Source organism: Hordeum vulgare, chromosome 2H, assembly GCF_904849725.1.
Source record: "Hordeum vulgare subsp. vulgare chromosome 2H, MorexV3_pseudomolecules_assembly, whole genome shotgun sequence".
NCBI lineage: Eukaryota > Viridiplantae > Streptophyta > Magnoliopsida > Poales > Poaceae > Hordeum > Hordeum vulgare.
The window spans coordinates 458427496-458453520 of record NC_058519.1 but is presented as its reverse complement, the minus strand read 5'-3'; the positions used below and the strand labels follow the sequence as shown (position 1 = coordinate 458453520).

Genomic DNA, 26025 nt, shown 5'->3' with positions numbered 1-26025 from the left:
TTTTGCATAGATCTGCTAATTTGATCCAACCTTTTGTAGCCGGAGAGAAGAGAACTGAAAAGGGGAAACACAAAGAAAATCACTATCATGGTAATCAGGTTCATGAACGCCACATGAACACCATCCCTGAAACAAGTGTATCATGTGATTTCATGCCTCTGCGATTTGACAGTGAGCCCCATCAGTGTTGACAGTGACATCAGTGTCTTGGACAATGTAAGGTGTTAGGCTTAGGCCATAACTTGAGATGTTGTAATAGCTGGCGTGGAGACACTCACGGTTGATCAACTCCAGCCATGAAGCCGTAGCTAGTCTGTTCGGGCTTCTATCTCAGACTATGTGGGTATGGTCTCCTGTTAGAGCCTTCTCGACTTGGTAATCCGGAGCTTCAGCCTGGTAGTTCCAATGCAGCATGCCCAAGCAGTTGCATCGAGCTTGAGAGGGAGGTCGAGGCTGCAGTCTTCGTGTACTGGCATACGTAGACTGCATGTCCCATCCCTGACCCCTTAAGCAAGTTAGTCTTGTGCTCATGTCTTCTTTGCATTGCATCTAAGAATTTGTCAACAAGAACAAGAAAGTGGCAAAGGAAAAACTCAAAACCCTAGCCACTACTTTAAATAAAGAAAATCTCAAACTAGTTAAAATCAATGAATCCAAAATGGCCTCAAGAAATATTCAAACTTTCTGATAAATCATGAAAGTAAATGAGCATTGGAGAAAACTATTTTCTTGACACTTTAAGCATTTTAAATAAATGCAAAAGCTACTGGTTTCAAGTTTTAAAATTTGAAATCAGAAACTTTAAATTTTCAAAAATGTTGAAAACTTTGGAAATAGTTGGAAATATTCCAACAAATATTCTAGGGTGCTTAACATAGCTTTTACAACTTATTTGGGAGTTGAAATAATTAGAAAATCAGTGAAATAGCAAAACAGAAACAAAAACAGAAAGAAAAAGGAAAAGAGGTTACGTGTCGCTCACCTGGCCCGGCCCATCTAAGCCCCTGTCGTCTTCCTCCCCGCCAGTGTGCAGCAGGAGGTGGCCACCGCGTTCTCCGGCGCGGCCACGCACCTGTGCGCCTGCCTGGCCGCCGCCTCGCGCTGGCAAGGCCGGGGATAAGCTCCCCGAGGCCACCCCTATCCATTCCCAGCACCAGTTCTCCCTCTCCTCTCGGGTCTCTCCTCCCCGTTCTGCCGCCATTGGAGCCCGAGCAGAGCTCGAGCTCGTCGTCGTTCTAGCCGACCTCCCTTCCTTCTGAGCCGCGCGTTAGCTCCGCCGCAACCCCCTGAAGCTTCCTAGCCACGAGCCCGACGCCCAGATGCAGTGAGTCAACGCGCAACCGTCTTCTTCTTCCTCGGGTCACCGAAGATCGCCGCCGACGTTCTCCCTCTCCAGGCCGTCCCCGAGCAGACTAGCGCCACCACTGCACTCCCCGTGAGCATGCGGTCTTTTCCCCTAAGATCTCCCGTCGATCCCCTCCTCTAGCCCTAGTTTCATCGGAGCCCGACGAGGACCGCCGCTGCAGCTCGTCGCCGGCAGCCCTTCGGTGAAGTGCTGGTCCGTCTGAGGCTACCAACAGCCTCAGGACGTCGTGTAGATGCGTTAGGTGCCCAGCCCCGAGCGTTTTGACCCCGTATCCGATGGCTTCGACGATGGCCGAACTTGGTCGCCGCCAAGCTCGTCGTCGGCGTTGATCCCGACCACCCCAGCCCCTGGGGCTTGTTCCATCGTGCGCGCCATCGAGTGGTCGTTCCTCCCATGGTCTCAGCCGTGCGTTTGGCCCTCTGTGCGCCATTCTGAGCCCTCCCGACGTTCTGGTGCTCGCCGGAGGCTCCCCGCCAGCGAGGACGACCTCGCCGCCAGTGGACCTCGGCTGGCCTGAGCCACTGACTGGTGGGGTCAGCCTCTGGCAAGATTAGAAATAATAAAAATAAGTCAGTAAAAATAATAAGACACTGACATGTGGGTCCAGTGGGTTTAATTAACAAAATAAGATTAATCCTAATCTAAAATTGACCTGAGTGACTGACCAGTGGGTCCCACTGGTCAGGTTTGACTTTCAATGGCCAGTTGGACCTGCTGATGTCATGCTGATGCAATAAAAGTATTTTCCAGTATAAAAATAATTCCAAAAATGTTTAAAACTTCAAAAATTCATAGAAATTAATCTGTAACTCCAATGAAAATAATTTATATATGAAAAAGTATCAGAAAAATTCAAGGAATCTGAATATGCTATTTTCAATCATGTTTGAAAAAGTTACAGAACCCAAACATGTAGATTAATGAATAAGCCAATTCTTATAAATACTTTATAAATGGAATTTGAAAAATATTCAAATTTCATTATGAATGACATGATCACACACTGTCCTAATTACAAATCAGTACCCTAACATGACATCTCATGCATGTTAACATCAAATTGATCTGAGCATCAGGTCGAATCAATTAAATCGGTATCCGAGAATACCTCGTTTGAATTGATATTTGAATGTGAGTCAAATCAATTTCAAACCTAATACATGTTGATTATAATAGTTTATCACCTTGCATTCTCATGCCATGCTCATGCATCATCTTGCTTGCATATGATTGTTATTGATTGTTGCCATTCATCTCGGTAGGCTCCGCACCCCCGGATTCCACCGAATATCCGTCTGACGGATATTGTCCCTCCTCTGAGCAACAAGGCAAGCAACCCTTTTGATCATCCCGATAATTCCCATGTTCTTGCTCCTGCACTTATTATCGCATTAGGATCAAATGCTTCAACTGCTTTTGCAACGTTAGTTGAACCCACTTCCTTTGCATGACCTAACCTTGTCACAGTAAATAGCCGAACCTTGCAACCTAGCATACCTGGTAGTTGCTTGAGCTATGATGTGCCTTATCCTGCTATGCATGCTACGCTTAGAGTTGTGTATGGTCTGTCATCTGGGAGATGAACAGAATTGTGAGAATGTGTTCGGTAAGCAAAGGTTGTGTGTTGAACTTGATTTGGTAAAGGTACCGGTGAAAGGCTGTGTAGGAGTACATGGCGGGTTGTTTCATTGGAACCGTCCTTAGGAACTGAGTTCCGTGTATGTAATCCAAGACTAGATACTACCACATGCTGGGCCCTGAAATATGACCCCGCTCGGCCTATTAATCGCTTAGTGCTCGGTCCAGGAGTTGCAAGTAGTTTCTGGTGTTTATAGTAATGCTGGAGGCCGTGCATGGTGCTGACCTGAGAGGTGGGCCGTGATGCGGTAGGCAGTGGAACGGTGTACCAAGTGGCACCCGGATGGTGGGCTTAGGAACCCTGCACACATCGTTTGAGGTCGTAGCGGAAACCTCGGCTCGACTTCCGTACGGGTTACTCTCAGATAGGCGATAAACCTGGACTAGGTACTAGTGTGGTTAACGGTCGTGGCCGACTCCCTCGCTGGGCTTCCGCTTGAAGGTTGCCGAGGTGCATGACGTGCACATGGCGATAAGTGGCGAGAGCGTGTGTGACGAAGTACACCCCTGCAGGGTTATGATCTATTCGAATAGCCGCGTCCGCGGATATGGACTACTTGGAGACATATGTTGTTCATAGATAACTTAAATGGCTACTCATAAAATTGCCAAGATAAGCGTGAATGTTGTGGACGGCATTTCCGTATGGAGACGGAATGATTCCATGATAGTGTATTGTTGTGGTGTTAGTGGACTCGTGTGCGAGAAATCAAGTTGTCAAAATTATTTAAAAATGCAAGCTGTCTAGCCACGAGTCAAATGCTGGCTTTCCGCATGAAACCCCACAATACCCTTTTGATACCTTGCATGAGTAGTTAGTTATCCTATATTCTTGCTGAGTACCTTCGTACTCATGTTTGCTTAATAAATGTTGCAGAGGTTGCTAATGACCCTAATGGAGGGTTCTTCGTAGACATCAACGACGACGAGTAGCTGGTGTCCCAGCTACGATCTGGCCCTACGTTGGATCTGTAGTATAGTCAGGCCATGTGCCTTCTAGTTGCCCTGTCTGTACTCAGACAGTTTAAACTCTTCCGCTGGCTTGTAACTGAATGACTGCTATTATGGGTCGTGAGACCCTTAATGTGTAATATTACGTGTGTGGCTCTTCCGAGCCTCTTAAATAAAGGTTGTATGTTTATGGTTATGTTGTAATGCCATCGATGTATCTATACATATCGGTATGCCACGCGTACGTGTGTCGTACTTGATATGTATGGGGTTCGATTACCTAGTCGTGAGATTTAGTAGCATCCCTTACAAGGAAATGCCCCTTTGTGATCCAACGAGCCTTGGTAGTTCGCTACTGCTCCGGACACATTGGTTGACCGGCATGTGTCCTTCTTAGCTGCTGTGTCTGTCCTCTTTGGGGAAATGTCACGCGATGTAATGGAGTCCTTGTAGCTTGCTACGACTCGTCTACACTCGCTGGTGACCGACACGTGCTTTGTTGGGTCATGTATGCCTGTCCTTGTGCGGTACTGCCACTTTGGTTTAGGACTAGACATGTCGATCCGGGTTCTTTGACATTGGAATGCTAGCGACACTATTGCATACGCGAGTCAAAAGACGCAAACGGTCCCGGCTAAGGTAAGGCTACAGCCGTGGAGTTAACCGTGCGTGAGACCGCAAAGGGATGCGATGTGTTACAGGCTGGATTCCTTGGCTTAGGATCGGGGTCCCGACAGCGTTGGTATCAGAGCCTGACTGACTGTAGGATTACTAAGCAAAACTGGTCGAAGTTGAGTCTATAATTGCTTTAGTTATATATAAGGGAATTGTTTGTGGAAGGGAACGTAAGACTGTTGTTCTCTTCTCAAGTTATTCTATTCTGGTCATCCTCGTCTTTTCTGCGGGAATTAAGGACTAGGTTACTCATCTTCTTCTAGGCTCGTGTTTTTGATCGGTAGATTATAGGATTACGGGTCACGAGATATTGGGTTTCTGTCATTCCTAGGAAAAAGGAAGTAAGTTCGATGATCAGAGAGTTGAACTTGATAGTTGAGTGGTTACGCTATTCCATTTTTGGGTTGTCTCAAAATTTGTTTTTGAGCATCTACAGCCGTTATGCTGCCCAATTTCTCATTCGGAGCTCTAATGCTTTTGCATTACTCTCTAATTACAGATGCCTGGCCGTCCTTCTCGTCAGGTGGTACGTCCGACCAGGTGCATTGATGTACCGGGTCATAGGGCCATGCTGGTCAGGGTGATGTCGGTGTGCGGTTACCGCTGGTACCCCGTGTATACAGTGGAGGAACAGTACCGAGACTTCAACCAGAGCCAGTACATCTGCACTGTTAGGGTATTTCCAGACTACCCTGGAGCTGAGAAGCCAATCCATTGGTCCTCTGGGTTGGGGTCACCGTTGACATGGCAGTACAAGATGCTGCCTATTCAATGCTGACCATTATGAGAGCGAGACATGCACTGCTGCAGAATTCAGAGTTCTGCTATGTTCCGGCCTCTCAGCCTGGTGAAGAGGGATACCTCAGTGGAGTCTATTTTGATTCTTCTATGGAGGATCCACTACTGCAGTCCACTGTTGAGATGCTAGAGAACAGAGACAGGGATGCTCGTGCTCTCCACATGGAGCTTTATGCTACCCGTGCCCGTCTGTGGACGGCTTTGACGCAGCTGGCACCGGTAGTCCAGACAGGGTATGGAGAGATGGAGATGCTGAACCCTGTTAGGACCCATCTTCCGGCTCACGTTGACTGGCCAGCTATAGGAGAAGTCACACCTCTGCGGGGACCCCTCTTACCACCAGTCAGGGGACCAAGGCCACATCCGTGTCCTTATGGATCCCAGGGATCTCAGGCTAGAGTGTTTCCTGATCCGCAGGTTGAGCTTCCAGGTCATGGAGGTAATGTCTATGAGATGTTCTATGCGGATGCCTGAGCTGTGAGTGGAAGGATAGTATGGTAGTAGCCGTACGTTCACAGTCCTGCGTGAATTGTGAAGTATGCCTGTAATGTGAAATGAATTCCAGAGGCCTAGATAAATAATGTATAGGAAACTTGTAAGCCTCTGATGAGTAGTTTCATAATTTCAGTAGTTTGCTCTTCGGTTAAGGTTGTACTGAACTATGTAAGGGTGTGTATGAACCATGGTGTATATATAGCAGTTGCTTGTTACCATGCTGTTCGGATATTCATTTCCGCATTCCGTGTGTTCAGTACATTCTTAATCCATAGCTAGTATTGATATGATATTGGTCTAAGCAATGAGTTTGTTTGTCAGGATGGTGTTCACCAGTTTGAACCGTGCCCCTGCTCATGAGCAAGGCGAGGGTAGTCAAGCGTCACAGGAAGACCTGCCTCACCCGCCTTCTCTGGTGGAAGTGATGCTTGAGGCAAAGAGAAATAAAAGGGAGACCAATCGATTGTTAGAGCGTATTGAGCAGAATACGGCTCGTCAGCCTAGGAATGCCGCAGTGTCCCTCAATGACTTTGTGAAGCTGAATCCTCCAAAGTTTCATCATTCCGTCGATCCCCTCGACGCTGATGACTGGCTGTGCAGCATCTCACGCAAGATTCGCTCTGCGAATGTGCCTGAGGCCGACAAGGTAACCTTTGCGGCATATTTCCTGGAGGGACCCGCCAATCTGTGGTGGGAGAATTTTGAAGCTATGCGTCCCGCTGAACCAGTAGCCACATGGGCAGACTTCAGTGCAGCCTTTCGTGTGCACCATATTCCAGAGGGCCTGATGGACAGAAAGAGAGAGGAGTTCTGTGCCTTCACTCAGGGCAAGTTGTTTGTGGATGCCTATAGCCGCGAGTTCGGTAACCTCGCCCGCTATGCAACAGAGGAGGTGTCTACTGACGCCAAGAAGCAAGCAAGATTCCGTAAGTGTCTGAGCCCCGATCTCCGTCATGATCTGCGCCTCCATGAGTGTGCAAGCTTTCAAGCTCTGGTCAACAAAGGGATAAGTGCCGAGACTGGTCATACTGACTTCGAAGCCACAAGGAAGCACTCCCGTGACTTTGGCTCGTCTTCTGGTTCCGCGTTTCCAAAACGCAGGCTGTGGGTTCCGAACAGTTCTCTGCCGCCAAGATATACTCCGAGGCCATCCTACGTGGCGCCTCAGACGAATCAGGCCAATCCTCGAGCAAAAGCTTATCGTTGTCCAGCTAGCAATGCTGCACCACGTGCCAACCAGGTGATATGCTACAAGTGTGGAGAACGAGGGCACTATTCCCGTGAGTGTCCTCAGAATGTGGGTGCCAAGCAACCCGGAAAGTCCGTCGGGCAAGCCAAGTCGGGCAAAGCTTACTATGTGAAGCCAACTCCTGCACGTGGCCGTGTGAACTATGTGTCGGCAGAAGAAGCTGCAGAGGATCCCGACGTCATGCTGGGTACGCTTCTTGTTAATCATCACCCAGCGTCCGTTCTCTTTGACACTGGGTCTTCTCATTCCTTCATTTCAGAAAGTTATGCACAGTTGCATAACATGTCTTTTTGTGATATGCCAATTCCATTGGTTGTCCAAACCCCTGGTAGTAAATGGCAAACCTCTAGGATAACCTATGACAATGAAATTCTAGTAGACAGGCTAGTTTTTCCAGCCTCATTGATAGCATTGAAATCTTCGGATATTAATATCATCTTGGGCATGGACTGGATGTCAGCTCACTATGCCAAGATTGATACTCATTCCAGAAATGTCCAGCTTACCCATCCCTCGGGTGAGATAGTAAATGTCTCTACTCGAGTTGCCAAATGCCAACTCTATTCCTTAAATGCCAACCCTCTTCCGGAACTTGAAGACATTTCGGTAGTCCGTGACTTCCCGGATGTTTTTCCAGAGGAACTGCCAGGAATTCCACCTGACAGAGATGTGGACTTTGTGATAGATCTTGTTCCGGGAACTGTCCCAATAGCCAGAACACCATATAAGATGGCACCCCTGGAGCTAGCCGAACTTAAAAAGCAACTAGATGAGGCCTTGAACAAAGGCTTCATTCGTCCTAGCTCTTCTCCCTGGGCTTGCCCCGTCCTCTTCGTCAAGAAGAAAGACGGAACGGATCGGATGGTTGTAGATTACCGACCAGTTAATCAGGTCACCATAAAGAACAAGTATCCGCTCCCCAGGATCAACGACCTGTACGATCAGCTCGCTGGATCCTCAGTCTTCTCCAAAATGGATTTGAGGTTGGGATACCATCAAATCAAGATTAAGAATGGGGACATTCCAAAAACGGCTTTCGTTACTCGTGATGGCCAATACGAGTACACCGTCATGTCCTTCGGTTTGACCAATGCCCCAGCCACTTTCTCTCGACTGATGAATTCAATCTTCATGGAGTATTTGGATAAATTCGTCGTGGTTTACCTCGATGATATTCTCATCTACTCGAAGAATGAACAAGAACATGCCGAGCATCTAAGGCTGGTATTGATGAAACTTCGAGAGCATCGCCTTTATGGCAAATTTTCAAAATGTGAATTCTGGTTACCAGAAGTGACCTATCTAGGACACGTAATCTCTGGTAAGGGTATTGCTGTCAATCCCGAGAGAGTTCAAGCTGTCCTTGATTGGACTCAACCTGAATCGGTTAAGCAAGTTAGGAGTTTTCTTGGTCAAGCGAGCTATTGTCGCCGCTTCGTCGAGAATTTCTCCAAGGTTGCAAAGCCTCTAACTGAACTCCTCAAGAAAGATAAAAGGTTCGAGTGGACACCACAGTGTGAGCATAGTTTTCAGGAACTGAAAAGACGCCTGACTTCCGCACCTGTGTTGTTACCACCAGATTTTTCTAAGGACTTTGTTATCTACTGCGACGCCTCGCGACAAGGATTAGGTTGCATTCTCATGCAAGATCGTCATGTGATCTCATACGCATCTCGACAGTTGCGTCCACATGAGGATAATTATCCCACACATGACCTTGAGCTTGCAGCTGTGGTCCATGCACAAAAAACCTGGCGACATTACCTTTTGGGTAATCGTTGCGAAATATTCACTGATCACCAAAGTCTGAAATATATCTTCACCCAGCCGGATTTGAATCTCAGGCAAAGACGGTGGGTTGAGTTGATCTCGGATTACGACTTAGGGATAACTTACACCCCGGGGAAGGCCAATGTTATGGCCGATGCACTAAGTCGTAAATCTTATTGTAACAATTTGATGCTACAACAAGGTCAACCACATCTCCATGAGGACTTTCGGAAGTTGAATCTTCATATTGTTCCTCAAGGATTCCTTTCTACACTGGTGGCGAAGCCTACTCTTAAGGATCAAATTATAGCTGGCCAAAAGCGTGACAAGGGTATATCACGGATCAAGGAGGATATTTTTAGCGGAAACGCTAAAGAATTCTCCATGAACGATCAAGGTGTTGTGTTCTTCCAGAATCGTCTAGTGGTTCCTAAGAACCCACATCTAAGGCAGTTAATCCTTAAGGAGGCTCATGATTCTCCTCTCACCATTCATCCCGGTAGTACTAAGATGTATCAGGACCTACGCCAGAGGTTCTCGTGGACTAGGATGAAGAGAGAAATTGTTGAGTTTGTTGCTAACTGCGACGTTTGTCGTCGAGTTAAGGGAGAACATCAAAGGCCTGCTGGCACCCTTCAACCTCTAGCTATTCCTGAATGGAAATGGGATAAAGTTAGCATGGATTTCATTACCGTATTTCCCAAGACCAAGAAAGGAAATAATGCTATCTTTGTGGTCATTGACCGTCTTTCCAAAGTGGCTCATTTTCTTCCTGTTCGTGAGAGTATAACAGCTAGCCAGCTAGCAGAGTTATATATCTCTCGAATAGTGTCTCTTCATGGTGTTCCCCTGGAGATTAACTCGGACCGTGGAAGTATCTTTACTTCTCGCTTCTGGGAAAGTTTTCAGAATGCCATGGGGACTCACCTATCTTTTAGCACTGCCTTCCATCCCCAATCAAGTGGTCAAGTAGAAAGAGTGAATCAAATCCTAGAAGATATGCTCCGAGCTTGTGTTATATCGTTCGGTATGAATTGGGAAAAGTGCCTTCCATTCGCCGAATTCGCTTATAACAATAGTTATCAATCAAGCTTGGGTAAAGCCCATTTTGAAGTTATCTATGGACGAAGATGTCGAACACCTCTTAATTGGTCAGAAACCGGAGAGAGGCAACTCTTTGGCCCGGATATGATCCAGGATGCAGAAGAGCAGGTTCGCATTATTCGTGAAAAGTTGAAAACAGCCCAGTCTCGTCAAAAGAGCCAATATGATCGTCATCATAAGGCTGTGACCTTTGAAGTTGACGAGAAGGCTTACCTTCGGCTTACACCTTTGAAGGGTACCCATCGTTTCGGTATCAAAGGCAAATTGGCTCCTCGTTTCATTGTTCCTTTTCACATTCTTGCCAAACGAGGAGAAGTTGACTACCAGTTGGAACTTCCTCCGCATCTTCCCAAGGTTCATGATGTTTTCCACGTCTCGCAACTCACGCATTGCTTTTCGGATCCTATCCATGAAGTGGACCACGAAACGCTTGATCTCCAAGATAACCTTTCATACCGAGAATACCCCGTGCGTATTCTTGATCAAGCTGAGCGTACCACTCGACGTCGAAACCTCAAGTTTCTTAAAGTTCAATGGTCAAATCATTCTGAAAAGGAGGCAACTTGGGAAAGAGAGGATCGTCTCCGACTTGAATATCCCGCGTTATTCCCGATGACTTCTAAATCTCGGGACGAGATTCTTTTGAGTGGGGGTGAGTTGTCACATCCCTGACCCCTTAAGCAAGTTAGTCTTGTGCTCATGTCTTCTTTGCATTGCATCTAAGAATTTGTCAACAAGAACAAGAAAGTGGCAAAGGAAAAACTCAAAACCCTAGCCACTACTTTAAATAAAGAAAATCTCATACTAGTTAAAATCAATGAATCCAAAATGGCCTCAAGAAATGTTCAAACTTTCTGATAAATCATGAAAGTAAATGAGCATTGGAGAAAACTATTTTCTTGACACTTTAAGCATTTTAAATAAATACAAAAGCTACTGGTTTCAAGTTTTAAAATTTGAAATCAGAAACTTTAAATTTTCAAAAATGTTGAAAACTTTGGAAAAAGTTGGAAATATTCCAACAAATATTCTAGGGTGCTTAACATAGCTTTTAAAACTTATTTGGGAGTTGAAATAATTAGAAAATCAGTGAAATAGCAAAACAGAAACAAAAACAGAAAGAAAAAGGAAAAGAGGTAACCTGTCGCTCACCTGGCCCGGCCCATCTAAGCCCCTGCCGTCTTCCTCCCCGCCAGTGTGCAGCAGGAGGTGGCTGCCGCGTTCTCCGGCACGGCCATGCACCTGTGCGCCTGCCTGGACGCCTCCTCGCGCTGGCAAGGCCGGGGATAAGCTCCCCGAGGCCACCCCTATCCATTCCCAGCACCAGTTCTCCCTCTCCTCTCGGGTCTCTCCTCCCCCTTCTGCCGCCATTGGAGCCCGAGCAGAGCTCGAGCTCGTCGTCGTTCTAGCCGACCTCCCTTCCTTCTGAGCCGCGCGTTAGCTCCGCCGCAACCCCCTGAAGCTTCCTAGCCACGAGCCCGACGCCCAGATGCAGTGAGTCAACGCGCAACCGTCTTCTTCTTCCTCGGGTCACCGAAGATCGCCGCCGACGTTCTCCCTCTCCAGGCCGTCCCCGAGCAGACTAGCACCACCACTGCACTCCCAGTGAGCATGCGGTCTTTTCCCCTAAGATCTCCCCGTCGATCCCCTCCTCTAGCCCTAGTTTCATCGGAGCCTGACGAGGACCGCCGCTGCAGCTCGTCGCCGGCAGCCCTTCGGTGAAGTGCTGGTCCGTCTGAGGCTACCAACAGCCTCAGGACGTCGTGTAGATGCATTAGGTGCCCAGCCCCGAGCGTTTTGACCCTATATCCGATGGCTTCGACGATGGCCGAACTTGGTCGCCGCCAAGCTCGTCGTCGGCGTTGATCCCGACCACCCCAGCCCCTGGGGCTTGTTCCATCGTGCGCGCCATCGAGTGGTCGTTCCTCCCATGGTCTCAGCCGTGCGTTTGGCCCTCTGTGCGCCATTCTGAGCCCTCCCGACGTTCTGGTGCTCGCCGGAGGCTCCCCGCCAGCGAGGACGACCTCGCCGCCAGTGGACCTAGGCTGGCCTGAGCCACTGACTGGTGGGGTCAGCCTCTGGCAAGATTAGAAATAATAAAAATAAGTCAGTAAAAATAATAAGACACTGACATGTGGGTCCAGTGGGTTTAATTAACAAAATAAGATTAATCCTAATCTAAAATTGACCTGAGTGACTGACCAGTGGGTCCCACTGGTCAGGTTTGACTTTCAATGGCCAGTTGGACCTGCTGATGTCATGCTGATGCAATAAAAGTATTTTCCAGTATAAAAATAATTCCAAAAATGTTTAAAACTTCAAAAATTCATAGAAATTAATCTGTAACTCCAATGAAAATAATTTATATATGAAAAAGTATCAGAAAAATTCAAGGAATCTGAATATGCTATTTTCAATCATGTTTGAAAAAGTTACAGAACCCAAACATGTAGATTAATGAATAAGCCAATTCTTATAAATACTTTATAAATGGAATTTGAAAAATATTCAAATTTCATTATGAATGACATGATCACACACTGTCCTAATTACAAATCAGTACCCTAACATGACATCTCATGCATGTTAACATCAAATTGATCTGAGCATCAGGTCGAATCAATTAAATCGGTATCCGAGAATACCTCGTTTGAATTGATATTTGAATGTGATTCAAATCAATTTCAAACCTAATACATGTTGATTATAATAGTTTATCACCTTGCATTCTCATGCCATGCTCATGCATCATCTTGCTTGCATATGATTGTTATTGATTGTTGCCATTCATCTCGGTAGGCTCCGCACCCCCGGATTCCACCGAATATCCGTCTGACGGATATTGTCCCTCCTCTGAGCAACAAGGCAAGCAACCCTTTTGATCATCCCGATAATTCCCATGTTCTTGCTCCTGCACTTATTATCGCATTAGGATCAAATGCTTCAACTGCTTTTGCAACGTTAGTTGAACCCACTTCCTTTGCATGACCTAACCTTGTCACAGTAAATAGCCGAACCTTGCAACCTAGCATACCTGGTAGTTGCTTGAGCTATGATGTGCCTTATCCTGCTATGCATGCTACGCTTAGAGTTGTGTATGGTCTGTCATCTGGGAGATGAACAGAATTGTGAGAATGTGTTCGGTAAGCAAAGGTTGTGTGTTGAACTTGATTTGGTAAAGGTACCGGTGAAAGGCTGTGTAGGAGTACATGGCGGGTTGTTTCATTGGAACCGTCCTTAGGAACTGAGTTCCGTGTATGTAATCCAAGACTAGATACTACCACATGCTGGGCCCTGAAATATGACCCCGCTCGGCCTATTAATCGCTTAGTGCTCGGTCCAGGAGTTGCAAGTAGTTTCTGGTGTTTATAGTAATGCTGGAGGCCGTGCATGGTGCTGACCTGAGAGGTGGGCCGTGATGCGGTAGGCAGTGGAACGGTGTACCAAGTGGCACCCGGATGGTGGGCTTAGGAACCCTGCGCACATCGTTTGAGGTCGTAGCGGAAACCTCGGCTGGACTTCCGTACGGGTTACTCTCAGATAGGCGATAAACCTGGACTAGGTACTAGTGTGGTTAACGGTCGTGGCCGACTCCCTCGCTGGGCTTCCGCTTGAAGGTTGCTGAGGTGCATGACGTGCACATGGCGATAAGTGGCGAGAGCGTGTGTGACGAAGTACACCCCTGCAGGGTTATGATCTATTCGAATAGCCGCGTCCGCGGATATGGACTACTTGGAGACATATGTTGTTCATAGATAACTTAAATGGCTACTCATAAAATTGCCAAGATAAGCGTGAATGTTGTGGACGGCATTTCCGTATGGAGACGGAATGATTCCATGATAGTGTATTGTTGTGGTGTTAGTGGACTCGTGTGCGAGAAATCAAGTTGTCAAAATTATTTAAAAATGCAAGCTGTCTAGCCACGAGTCAAATGCTGGCTTTCCGCATGAAACCCCACAATACCCTTTTGATACCTTGCATGAGTAGTTAGTTATCCTAAAGTCTTGCTGAGTACCTTCATACTCATGTTTGCTTAATAAATGTTGCAGAGGTTGCTAATGACCCTAATGGAGGGTTCTTCGTAGACATCAACGACGACGAGTAGCTGGTGTCCCAGCTACGATCTGGCCCTACGTTAGATCTGTAGTATAGTCAGGCCATGTGCCTTCTAGTTGCCCTGTCTGTACTCAGACAGTTTAAAGTCTTCCGCTGGCTTGTAACTGAATGACTGCTATTATGGGTCGTGAGACCCTTAATGTGTAATATTATGTCTGTGGCTCTTCCGAGCCTCTTAAATAAAGGTTGTATGTTTATGGTTATGTTGTGATGCCATCGATGTATCTATACATATCGGTATGCCACGCGTACGTGTGTCGTACTTGATATGTATGGGGTTCGATTACCTTGTCGTGAGCTTTAGTATCATTCCTTACAAGGAAATGCCCCTTTGTGATCCAACGAGCCTTGGTAGTTCGCTACTGCTCCGGACACATTGGTTGACCGGCATGTGTCCTTCTTAGCTGCTGTGTCTGTCCTCTTTGGGGAAATGTCACGCGATGTAATGGAGTCCTTGTAGCTTGCTACGACTCGTCTACACTCGCTGGTGACCGACACGTGCTTTGTTGGGTCATGTATGCTTGTCCTTGTGCGGTACTGCCACTTTGGTTGATGACTAGACATGTCGATCCGGGTTCTTTGACATTGGAATGCTAGCGACACTATTGCATACGCGAGTCAAAAGACGCAAACGGTCCCGGCTAAGGTAAGGCTGCAGCCGTGGAGTTAACCGTGCGTGAGACCGCAAAGGGATGCGATGTGTTACGGGCTGGATTCCTATGGCTTAGGATCGGGGTCCCGACACTGCGCGCGGTTCCTTCCGTGGAGGGATGCAGGGCTCGTGGTCAGCATATGCCTGGCGGGAGCGTTCGTCGCATGCCTGTTCAGCGGCTTCGTCGCCGATGGAATCGGCCGGCGCCGCACTTTTCAGCTCAGCGCGCTACCCATGATCACGGGAGCCGCCTTAAGGTACCATCTTCTATTTATAGTATGCCAGCATTTTGTTCATAGTAAGCCTGTTATAAATCAATACTTGTCCGTGTCCAGTTTCGTTAACTTTGTTTAATTGCCACCTGCCTGCTAGCATTCCTTCTTTTTAGTGCAACTACTATTAGTATTGGATTGCTGGGTGTTTTAAACAAAATACACATTGACTGTCGACTGCTGATTTGGTCATTTTGTGTCATTTACTTGCACTCAGCAAATAAAATTAGACCAGGAAATGAAATACACCAGCTGTCTGTGCCGTGTACAATAATTCAGTGTGCTTTGTTTTGCAAATATACTACTTAATCTGATCTACACTTGTTTGGCTGTCTACTCTCGTTGTTGCCACTTGCCAAACTGAAAACTTTTAAAAACTGGGTGTACTGTTGTCATGTTGAGTAGCTTTGTTTTTGCAATCTGGCTCGAGCAAGCAATGCCCCGATGAAGAAAAGATTGAAGTGCCATATATTAATGCCCCAATTACTTTTATCTTCAAGCCATTCTCTTCTTTATATTTCTTTAAAAGTACGTGCGAGTCTGCTTCTACAGTTGAAGGCTCCTACTTGATTGAGATTTATAGCTCTTAATAATGTTTGTTGAATAAAATTGCTCCTAAGATTTATTTTATTCTCCTCTCTGTGCAGCTTCCCGTGGTTCAATTCCTCCCAAGAGCAGATCCGCGCCAAAGGGCAACTTTTCTTGCTCACGTGGATAACGACCACTGGCTGCTCCACAACAACGACAAGCACGACGGTCATGACGAAGTTGTCTGCCGCCGACACCGAAGAGCAATCATGCCTTCTCCAAACTTGCATGACGGGAGGGGAGGGGGCGGCCACTGCCTCCTTCACACACCAAGCTGTCGACACCGAAGAGCAAGCCCGCCTTCTCCAGAGTTTGCAAGGAAGCTTTACGTTCAGGGCATGGTTGTTTGTAGAGAGTGGCGGACACTACTTTGATCCTTTGACATATAGTTCTTCATAATGTGATAGTGTATAGGCCTTCTTCCTGGGGACCTACTGCTCAACTACTGCACTCCTTGGCTGCTACCAATCAAAATTTTTACAAATCTGTCGACATGTTTTGCTTCTATATATTTACAAATATCCTATCAATCCATTTTTAAAATAGATGGGCGCGGCAACGCGCGCCTTTCATGATCTAGTATGTTTTGTAATCTGTGCACATATCCGAAAAAACCTGATATTCATACTAGTGGCGCACCACTGAGCACTTTAGTGGCGCACTGTAAAAAGCACACTAGTGGCGCATCGTCAACTAGTGCGCTATTAGTAAGCCAGAGCACATGGGTAAATATGGCCCCTGGGAGGCATACTAATGGCGCACCATGAGCTATACTAATGGCGCACTGCCTGGTGCGCCATTAGTACACCAGATACTAATGGCGCACCATGAGCTATACTAATGGCGCACTTCCTGGTGCGCCATTAGTATACCAGATACTAATGGCGCACCGTGAGCAATACTAATGGCGCACTGCCTGGTGCGCCATTAGTATACTAGATACAGGTGCGCCATTAGTAAAAAAATCTAATGGCGTGATGCTAGTGGCGTACCTATAGTGTGCCATTAGTAGCCAAAATAGGTGCGCCATTAGCAAGCCTTTTCCTAGTAGTGAGAGCTCTAATGCTTTTGCATTACTCTCTATTTTCAGATGCCTGGCCGTCCTTCTCGTCAGGTGATCTGTCTGACTAGGTGCATTGATGTGCCAGGTCATACGGCCATGCTAGTCGGGATGATGTCAGTATCCGGTTACCGCTGGTATCCAGAGTACATAGCGGAGGAGCAGTACCGGGATTTTAATCAGAGTCAGTACCTCTACACTGTTAGGGTATTCCCAGATTACCTTGGAGCTGAGGAGCCGATCCATTGGTCTTATGGATTGGGGGTCACTGTTGACATGGCAGTACAAGATGCTGCCTATTCAATGCTGACCATCATGAGGGCCAGACATGCACTGCTGCAGAATTCAGAGTTCTGCTATGTTCCCGCCTCTCAGCCAGGAGAAGAAGGATACCTCAGTGGGGTCTACTTTGATTCCTCTATGGAGGATCCGCTGCTGCAGTCCACTGCTAAGATCCTAGAGAATAGAGACACGGATGCTTGTGCCCTTCTTATGGAGCTCTATGCTACACGTGCCCGTCTGTGGACAGCTTTGACACAGCTGGCACGTGTAGTCCAGATAGGGTATGGAGATATGGAGATGCTGAATCCTGTTAGGACCCATCTTCTGGCCCATGTTGACTGGCCTGCTATAGGAGGAGTCACCCCTCTTCGGGGACCTCTACTACGACCAGTCAGGGGGCCAAGGCCACACCCGTGTCCTTACGGATCCCAGGGGTCTCAGGCTGGAGTATTTCCTGATCCATAGGTTGAGCTTCCAAGCCATGGAGGCAATCTTTATGAGATGTTCTTTGCAGATGCCTGAATCGTGAGTGGAAGGATAGTATGGTAGTAGTTGTACTTCCACAGTCCTGTGTGACTTGTGAAGTATGCTTGTGCCGTGAGATGAATTCCGGAGGCATAGATAAATAATGTATAGGAAGCTTGGAAGCCTCTGATGAGTAGTTTCATGTTTTCAGTAGTTTGCTCTTCGGTTAAGGTTGTACTGAACTATGTAATGGTGTGTATGAACCATGGTGTATATATGGCACTTGCTTGTTACCATGTTGTTCGGATGTTCATTTCCGCATTCCATGTGTTCAGTGCATTCTTAATCCATAGTTAGTGTTGACGTTGATATTGGTCTAAGCTGTGAGTTTGTTTGTCAGGATGGTGTTCACCAGGTTGAACCGTGCCCCTGCTCATGAGCAGGGAGAAGGTAGTCAAGCATCGCAGGAGGAACTTCCTCACCCGCCCTCTCTGGCGGAAGTTATGCTAGAGGCACAAAGAAACAAAAGGGAGACCAACCGTCTGTTAGAGCGTATTGAGCAAAATACGGCTCGTCAGCCTAGGAATGATGCAGTGTCCCTCAATGACTTTGTGAAGCTGAATCCTCCAAAGTTCCATCACTCCGACGATCCCCTCGACGCTGATGACTGGTTGTGCAGTATATCGCGCAAGATTCGCTCTACAAATGTTTCTGAGGCCGACAAGGTGACCTTTGCAGCGTACTTTCTGGAAGGACCCGCCAATCTGTGGTGGGAGAACTTTGAAGCTATGCGTCCTGCCGGACCAGCAGCCACATGGGCAGACTTTAGTGCAGCCTTCCGTATGCACCATATTCAAGAGGGCCTGATGGACAGAAAGAGAGAGGAGTTCTGTGCATTCACCCAGGGAAAATTGACCGTGGATGCCTATAGCCGCGAGTTCGGTAACATTGCCTGCTATGCAACTGAAGAGGTGTCAACTGACGCCAAGAAGCAAGCAAGATTCCGTAAGGGTCTGAGCCCTGAGCTTCGTCGTGATTTGCGCCGCCACGAATGTACAAGCTTTCAAGCTCTTGTCAACAAGGCGATCAGTGCCGAGACTGGTCATACCGACTATGAAGCCACAAAGAAGCACTCCCGTGACTTTGGCTCGTCATCTGGTTCCGCGTTCCCAAAACGCAGGCTGTGGTTTCCAAATAGTTCTCTGCCGCCAATATACACACCAAGGCCATCCTATGGAGCGCCTCAGACAAATCAGACCAACCCTCTAGCAAAAAACCTATGGTGGTGCAGCAAGCAATGCTGCACCACGTGCCAATCAGGTGATTTGTTACAAGTGTGGAGCACCAGGGCACTATTCCCGAGAGTGTCCTCAGAATATGGGTGCCAAGCAACCCGGAAAGTCCGTTGGGCAAGGCAAGTCGGGCAAAGCTTATTATGTGAAGCCAACTCCTACACGTGGCCGTGTGAACTATGTTTCATCACAAGAAGCTGTAGAGGATCCCGACGTCTTACTGGGTACACTCCTTGTTAATCATCACCCAGCGTCTGTTCTTTTTGACATTGGGTCATCTCATTCCTTCAATTCAGAAAGTTATGCACAGTTGCATAACATGTCTTTCTGTGATATGCCAATCCCATTGGTTGTCCAAACCCCTGGTAGTAAGTGGCAAACCTCCAGGATAACCTATGACAATGATATTCTAGTAGACATGCTAGTTTTTCTAGCATCTTTGATAGCCCTGAAATCTTCGGATATCAATATCATCTTGGGTATGGACTGGATGTCAGCTCACTATGCCAAGATTGATACCCATTCTAGAAATGTTCAGCTTACCCATCCCTCGGGTGAGATAATCAATGTCTCTACTCGAGTTGCCAAATGTCAACTCTATTCCCTCAATGCCAACCCTCTTCCAGAACTTGAAGACTTCCCGGTAGTCCGTGACTTCCCGGATGTTTTTCCATAGGAACTGCCAGGAATTCCACCTGACAAAGATGTAGAGTTTGTGATAGACCTTGTTTCGGGAACCGTTCCAATAGCCAGAAGACCTTATAAGATGGCACCCCTAGAGCTAGCCGAACTTAAGAAGCAACTAGATGAGGCCTTGAATAAAGGTTTCATTCGTCCTAGCTCTTCTCCTTGGGCTTGTCCCGTCCTCTTTGTCAAGAAGAAAGACGGAACGGATCAGATGGTTGTAGATTACCGACCAGTTAATCTGGTCACCATAAAGAACAAATATCCGCTCCCCAGGATCAATGATCTGTATGATCAGCTCGCTGGATCCTCAGTCTTCTCAAAAATGGATTTGAGGTTGGGATACCATCAAATCAAGATCAAGAACGGGGACATTCCAAAAACGGCTTTTGTCACTCTTTATGGCCAATACGAGTACACCGTCATTTCCTTCGGTTTAACCAATGCCCCAACCACCTTCTCTCGCTTGATGAATTCAATCTTCATGGAGTATTTGGATAAATTCGTCGTAGTATACCTCGATGATATTCTCATCTACTCGAAGAACGAATAAGAACATAGCGAGCATCTAAGGCTGGTATTGATGAAACTTCGAGAGCATCGCCTTTATGCCAAGTTTTCAAAATGTGAATTTTGGTTACCAGAAGTGACCTATCTAGATCACGTAATCTCTGGTAAGGGTATTGCTGTCAATCCTGAGAGAGTTCAAGCTGTCCTTGATTGGACTCAACTTGAATCGGTTAAGCAAGTTAGGAGTTTTCTTGGTCTAGCGAGCTATTGTCGCCGCTTTGTCGAGAATTTCTCCAAGGTTGCAAAGCCTCTAACTGAACTCCTCAAGAAAGATAAAAAGTTCGAGTGGACACCACAGTGTGAGCATAGTTTTCAGGAGCTGAAAAGACGCCTGACTTCCGCACCTTTGTTGCTACCACCAGATTTCTCTAAGGACTTTGTTATCTATTGCGACGCCTCGCGACAAGGATTAGGTTGCATTCTCATGCAAGATCGTCATGTGATTGCATATGCATCTCGACAGTTGTGTCCACATGAGGATAATTATCCCACACATGATCTTGAGCTTGCAGCAGTAGTCCATGCACTTAAAACCTGGCGACATTACCTTCTGGGTAATCGTTGCAAAATTTTCACGGATCACCAAAGTCTGAAATATATCTTCACCCAGCCGGATTTGAATCTCAGGCAAAGACGGTGGGTTGAGTTGATCATGGATTATGACTTAGGGATAACTTACACCCCGGGGAAGGCCAATGTTATGGCTGATGCACTAAGTCGTAAGTCTTATTGTAACAACCTGATGCTACAACGAGGTCAACCACATCTCTATGAGGAATTTCGGAAGTTAAGTCTTCACATTGTTCCTCAAGGATTCCTTTCTACCCTGGTGGCAAAGCCTACTCTTAGGGATCAAATCATAGCCGTGCAGGCATATGATAAGGGTATATCCCAAATCAAGGAGAATATTGCTAGCAGAAACGCTAAGGATTTCTCTATCAATGAGCAAGGTGTTGTGTTCTTTCAGAATCGTCTAGTGGTTCCTAAGAGCAAACGTCTGCGGCAATTGATCCTTAAGGAGGCTCATGATTCTCCTCTCACCATTCATCCTGGTAGTACTAAGATGTATCATGACCTACGCCAGAGGTTTTGGTGGACTAGGATGAAGAGAGAAATTGCTGAGTTCGTTGCTAACTACGACGTTTGTCGTCGAGTTAAACCAGAACATCAAAGGCCTGCTGGCACCCTTCAACCTTTAGCTATTCCTGAATGGAAATGGGATAAAGTCAATATGGATTTCATCACCGGATTTCCCAATACCAAGAAACGAAATAATGCTACCTTTGTGGTCATAGACCGTCTTTCCAAAGTAGCTCATTTTCTTCCAGTTCGTGAGAGTATAACAGCTAGCCAGCTAGCAGAGTTATACATCTCTCGAATAGTGTCTCTTCATGGTGTTCCTGTGGAGATTAACTCAGACCGTGGAAGTATCTTTACTTCTCGCTTCTGGGAGAGTTTTCAGAATGCCATGGGGACTCACTTATCTTTTAGCACTGCTTTCCATCCTCAATCAAGTGGTCAAGTAGAAAGAGTGAATCAAATCCTAGAAGATATGCTCCGAGCTTGTGTTATATCGATCGGTATGAATTGGGAGAAGTGCCTTCCATTCGCCGAATTTGCCTATAACAATAGTTATCAATCAAGCTTGGGCAAAGCTCCTTTTGAAGTTCTCTATGGACGAAGATGTCGAACACCTCTTAATTTGTCAGAAACCGGAGAGAGGCTACTCTTTGGCCCAGATATGATCCAGGATGCAGAAGAGCAAGTTCGCATTATTCGTGGAAAGTTGAAAACAGCCCAGTCTCGTCAAAAGAGCCAATATGATCGTCATCATAAGGCTGTGACCTTTGAAGTTGACGAGAAGGCTTACCTTCGGGTTACACCTCTAAAGGGTACCCATCGATTCGGTATCAAGGGCAAGTTGGCTCCTCGTTACATTGGTCCTTTTCGCATTCTTGCCAAACGAGGAGAAGTTGCCTACCAGTTGGAACTTCCTCCGCATCTTTCCAAGGTTCATGATGTATTCCACGTCTCGCAACTCAGGCGTTGCTTTCCGGATCCTATCCGTGAAGTGGACCACGAAACGCTTGATCTCCAAGATAACCTTTCATACCGAGAATACCCTGTGTGTATTCTTGATCAAGCTGAACGTACCACTCGACGTTGAAACCTCAAGTTTCTTAAAGTTTAATGGTCATATCATTCTGAAAAGGAGGCAACATGGGAAAGAGAAGATCGTCTCCAACTTGAGTATCCCGCGCTATTCCCGACGACTTCCAAATCTCGGGACGAGATTATTTTGAGTGGGGGTGAGTTGTCACATCCCTGGATTCCCTGTTAAGGTTTAACATCTTGTGCTCATGTCTTCTTTCATTGCATTGAAGAAATGGAAAGAAACCCAAAAGCAAAGCAAGAAAACCAAAGAAAAACCCTAGCCACTCTTTATTCAAAATAAATACAACTATTGCCAAAATCAATGAACCCAAAATGGCCTTCATAAAAGTCCAATATTTCTGATAAATGTTGAAAACAAAATATCAAAGGTGAAACTTATTTTCAAACCACTTTTGGCATTTTAAATTTAAGTTAAAAGCTACTGAAATCAATTATATATTTGATTTCGAATAATTCAAAGTTTCCAAAAATGTTGAAAACTTTATGAGTGGTTGGAAATATTCCAACTAACACTTAGCTTTGTCCTTAGCCGAGCCCACCTTAGCTTTGTCGTCTTCCTCCTGCCAGTCGGAGCAGGAGGTGGCTGCCGCGCTCCCCGGCGCGCCCACACAGTTGCGTGCCTGCCTGGGCACCGCGTCGCGCTGCCGGGAACGGGGATAAGCTCCCCGAGGCCTCCCCGAGCTCATCCCCTCCCCATTCGCCCTGCTCTCTTCTCTCTCTCTCGACCGCCATGATCGAAGCTTGAGCTTAAGCTCGCCGTCGCTCCTTCCCCTCTCCCTCTCTCCTGAGCCGCGCAACAGCTTCGTCGTGATACCCTGAAGCCCTCCAGCTAGTCGCGCGATGCCGAGAAGCTCTAAAACGTCGTGAAGCCATCGTCTTCTTCCTCGGGTCACCGGAGCTCGCCGTCGTCGTTCTCCCTCCTCAGGCCATCCCCGCGCCCACTCTCGATGCCTCTACACTCCCCGTGAGCTCAGGGTCCTTTCCCCTAAGTTTCCCCCCCTCGATCCCTTCCTCTAGACTCCGATTCCACCGGAGCCCGACGAGATCCGCCGCGGGACCTCGTCGCCGGTAGCTGTCCGGTGATCGGCTGGTCCATTTGAGGCCACCAATGGCTTCAGTGCGTCGCGTAGGTGCTCTAGGAGCTAAGCCCCGCTCGTTTTGCCTTTGGTTTCGTCGATCCTGACATAGCCCGAGCTTCGGCCACCACCAAGCATGTCGCCGGCGTCATCTTGGGCCATCTTAGCCTCGGGTCTTTGCAGAAATGAAACTGCGGTTGTGCGCTGGTTCGTTTGGTGCCCTCCGCCGTGCATTTGGTCGTCGGAGATGGATTTCCGAGCCCCTCCGCCGTTCTGGTGGTCGCCGGAGGCTCACCGCAAGCGAGATCGACCTCGCCGCCGGTGGATCTGACCCCCCTCAGCCTATGACAAGTGGGGCCAGCCCCTCGCTAATTAAGTTTAGTAAAAATAAAAATAACTTTTTTAATTAACTTAATTAGACACTGACAAGTGGGTTCCCCTCTGTTAATTAACTAATTTAGTTAAATCTAAATTAAAATTGACCAGAGACACTGACCAGTGGGTCCCACTGGTCAGGTTTGACTTTCAACGGCCAGTTGGACCTGCTGATGTCATGCTGATGCAATAACTCATTTTCTGTTTAAAAATAATTCCAGAATAAGTTCAAAACTTTGGAAATTCATAGAAAATTTAATATAACTCCAAATTTGACAAATAATATATGTAACTGGATGAGAAAAATTAAAGGAATCCAATGGTGCTATTTTCATGCATGAAAAACAAAGTTATGAAATAGCATCAGGTCAAATCAATTAAAAGAATGTGATAAATTATAATTCAAATGATATTTGAATTATGATTTCAAATCAAGATCACCAAAAGGGTTCTGCCAGTCATTTCAAACCATGCTACATTGCATTTCATGCATCATTTTGTTGCATATGTTTGATATTGATTGATTGTTGCTTATTCCGGTAGGCCCCGCTCCTCCAGATACGTCTGATTATCCGACTGACGGATATCACCCCTCTGCTGAGCAACAAGGCAAGCAACCATTTTGATCATCCCGATAAATCCCATGTTCTTGCTCCTGCTGTTATTTATTGCATTAGGATCAAATGCTTTAAATGCTTTTGCCACGTTAGTTGAACCCACTTCTTTTGCATGATCTGTCCTTGTCACAGTAAATAGCTGAACCTTGCAACCTAGCATACCTGGTAGATGCTTGAGCCATGATGTGCCTTATCCTGCTATGCATGCTATGCCTAGAGTTGTGTATGGTCTGTCATCTGGATGATGAACAGAATAGTGATAATGTGTTCAGTAGTAAAGGTTGTGTGTTGAACTTGATTTGGTAAAGGTACCGGTGAAAGTCTATGTAGGAGTACATGGCGGGTTGTTTCATCAGAACCGTCCTTAGGAACTGAGTTCCGTGTATGTAATCCAAGACTAGATACTACCACACGTTGGGATACTTAATTGATACTCTTGACTTATTAATATCTTAGTACTTGGTCCAGGAGTTGCAAGTAGTTTCTGGTGTTTATAGTCATGCTGGAGGCCGTGCGTAGCGCTGACCTTAGAGCCGGGCTATGATGCGGTAGGCAGTGGCACGGTGTACCAAGTGGCACCCGGATGGCGGGCTTGGAAACCCTGCGCACATCATTTTAGGCTGTGGCAGAAACCTCGGCCGGACTTCCGTGCGGGTTACCCTCAGATAGGCGATAGACCTGGACTAAGTATTAGCATGGTTAACGGTCGTGGCCGACTCCCTCGCTGGGCTTCCGCTTGAAGGTTGCCGAGGTGCATGACGTGCACATGGCGATAAGTGGTGAGAGCGTGTGTGATGAAGTACACCCCTGCAGGGTTATGATCTATTCGAATAGCCGCGTCTGCGGATATGGACTACTTGGAAACATATGTTGTTCATAGATAACTATAATGGCTACACATAAAATTGTCAAGATAAGCGTGAGTGTCGTGGACGGCATTTCCGTAGGGAGACGGAATGATTCCACGATGGAGTATTGTTGTGGAGTTAGTGGACTCGTGTGCGAGAAACATAGTTATCCAAACTATTTAAAAATGCAAGTTGTCTAGCCAAGAGTCAAATGCTGGCTTTCTGCATGAAACCCCACAACTCCATGTTGATACATTGCATGAGTAGATAGATTTCCTAAAGTCTTGCTGAGTACTTTCATACTCATGTTTGTTTAATAATTGTTGCAGAGGTTGTTAATGACCCTAATGGAGGGTTCTTCCTAGACATCGACGACGACGAGTAGCTTGTATCCTAGCTACGATCTGGCCCTAGGATGGCTCTGTAGATAGTCAGGCCATGTGCCTTTGTCTTCCATCTGTCTGTACTCAGACAGTTTTAACTCTTCCGCTGGCTTGTAAGACTTGTGTGTATGAATCATGATGATGGGTCGTGAGACCCCTATCTGTGTAATATTATGTGTGAGGCTCTTCCGAGCCTTCTAAATAAAGTTTGTATGTTTATGGTTATGTTATGATGCCATCGATGTATCTATAGATATCGGTATGCCATGCGTACGTGTGTTGTACTTGATATTTATAGGGTTCGAACACCTAGTCGTATGCCTTAGTAGCACTCCTTACGGGGAAATGCCCCTTTCTGATTCCATCGAGCCATGGTAGTTTGCTACTGCTCCGGACACATTGGTTGACCGGCATGTGTCGTTCTTAGCTGCTGTGTGTGTCCCTTTGGGAAATGTCATGCGTATGTAATGGAGTCCTTGTAGCTTGCTACGACTCGTGTACATTCATTGATGACCGACACC

The 26025-nt window shown here is 46.7% G+C and overlaps 1 protein-coding gene across 1 annotated transcript; it reads left to right on the top strand.

Moving 5' to 3' along the window:
• Window positions 1-113: 113 nt before the first annotated feature.
• On the top strand, window positions 114-16097 carry LOC123428165. Its single transcript, XM_045112334.1, has 3 exons — window positions 114-171; window positions 14894-15074; window positions 15737-16097. Exons 1-3 carry the CDS (start codon window positions 114-116, stop codon window positions 16074-16076), a joined length of 579 nt encoding a protein of 192 aa, XP_044968269.1. The 3' UTR covers window positions 16077-16097.
• Window positions 16098-26025: the final 9928 nt, after the last annotated feature.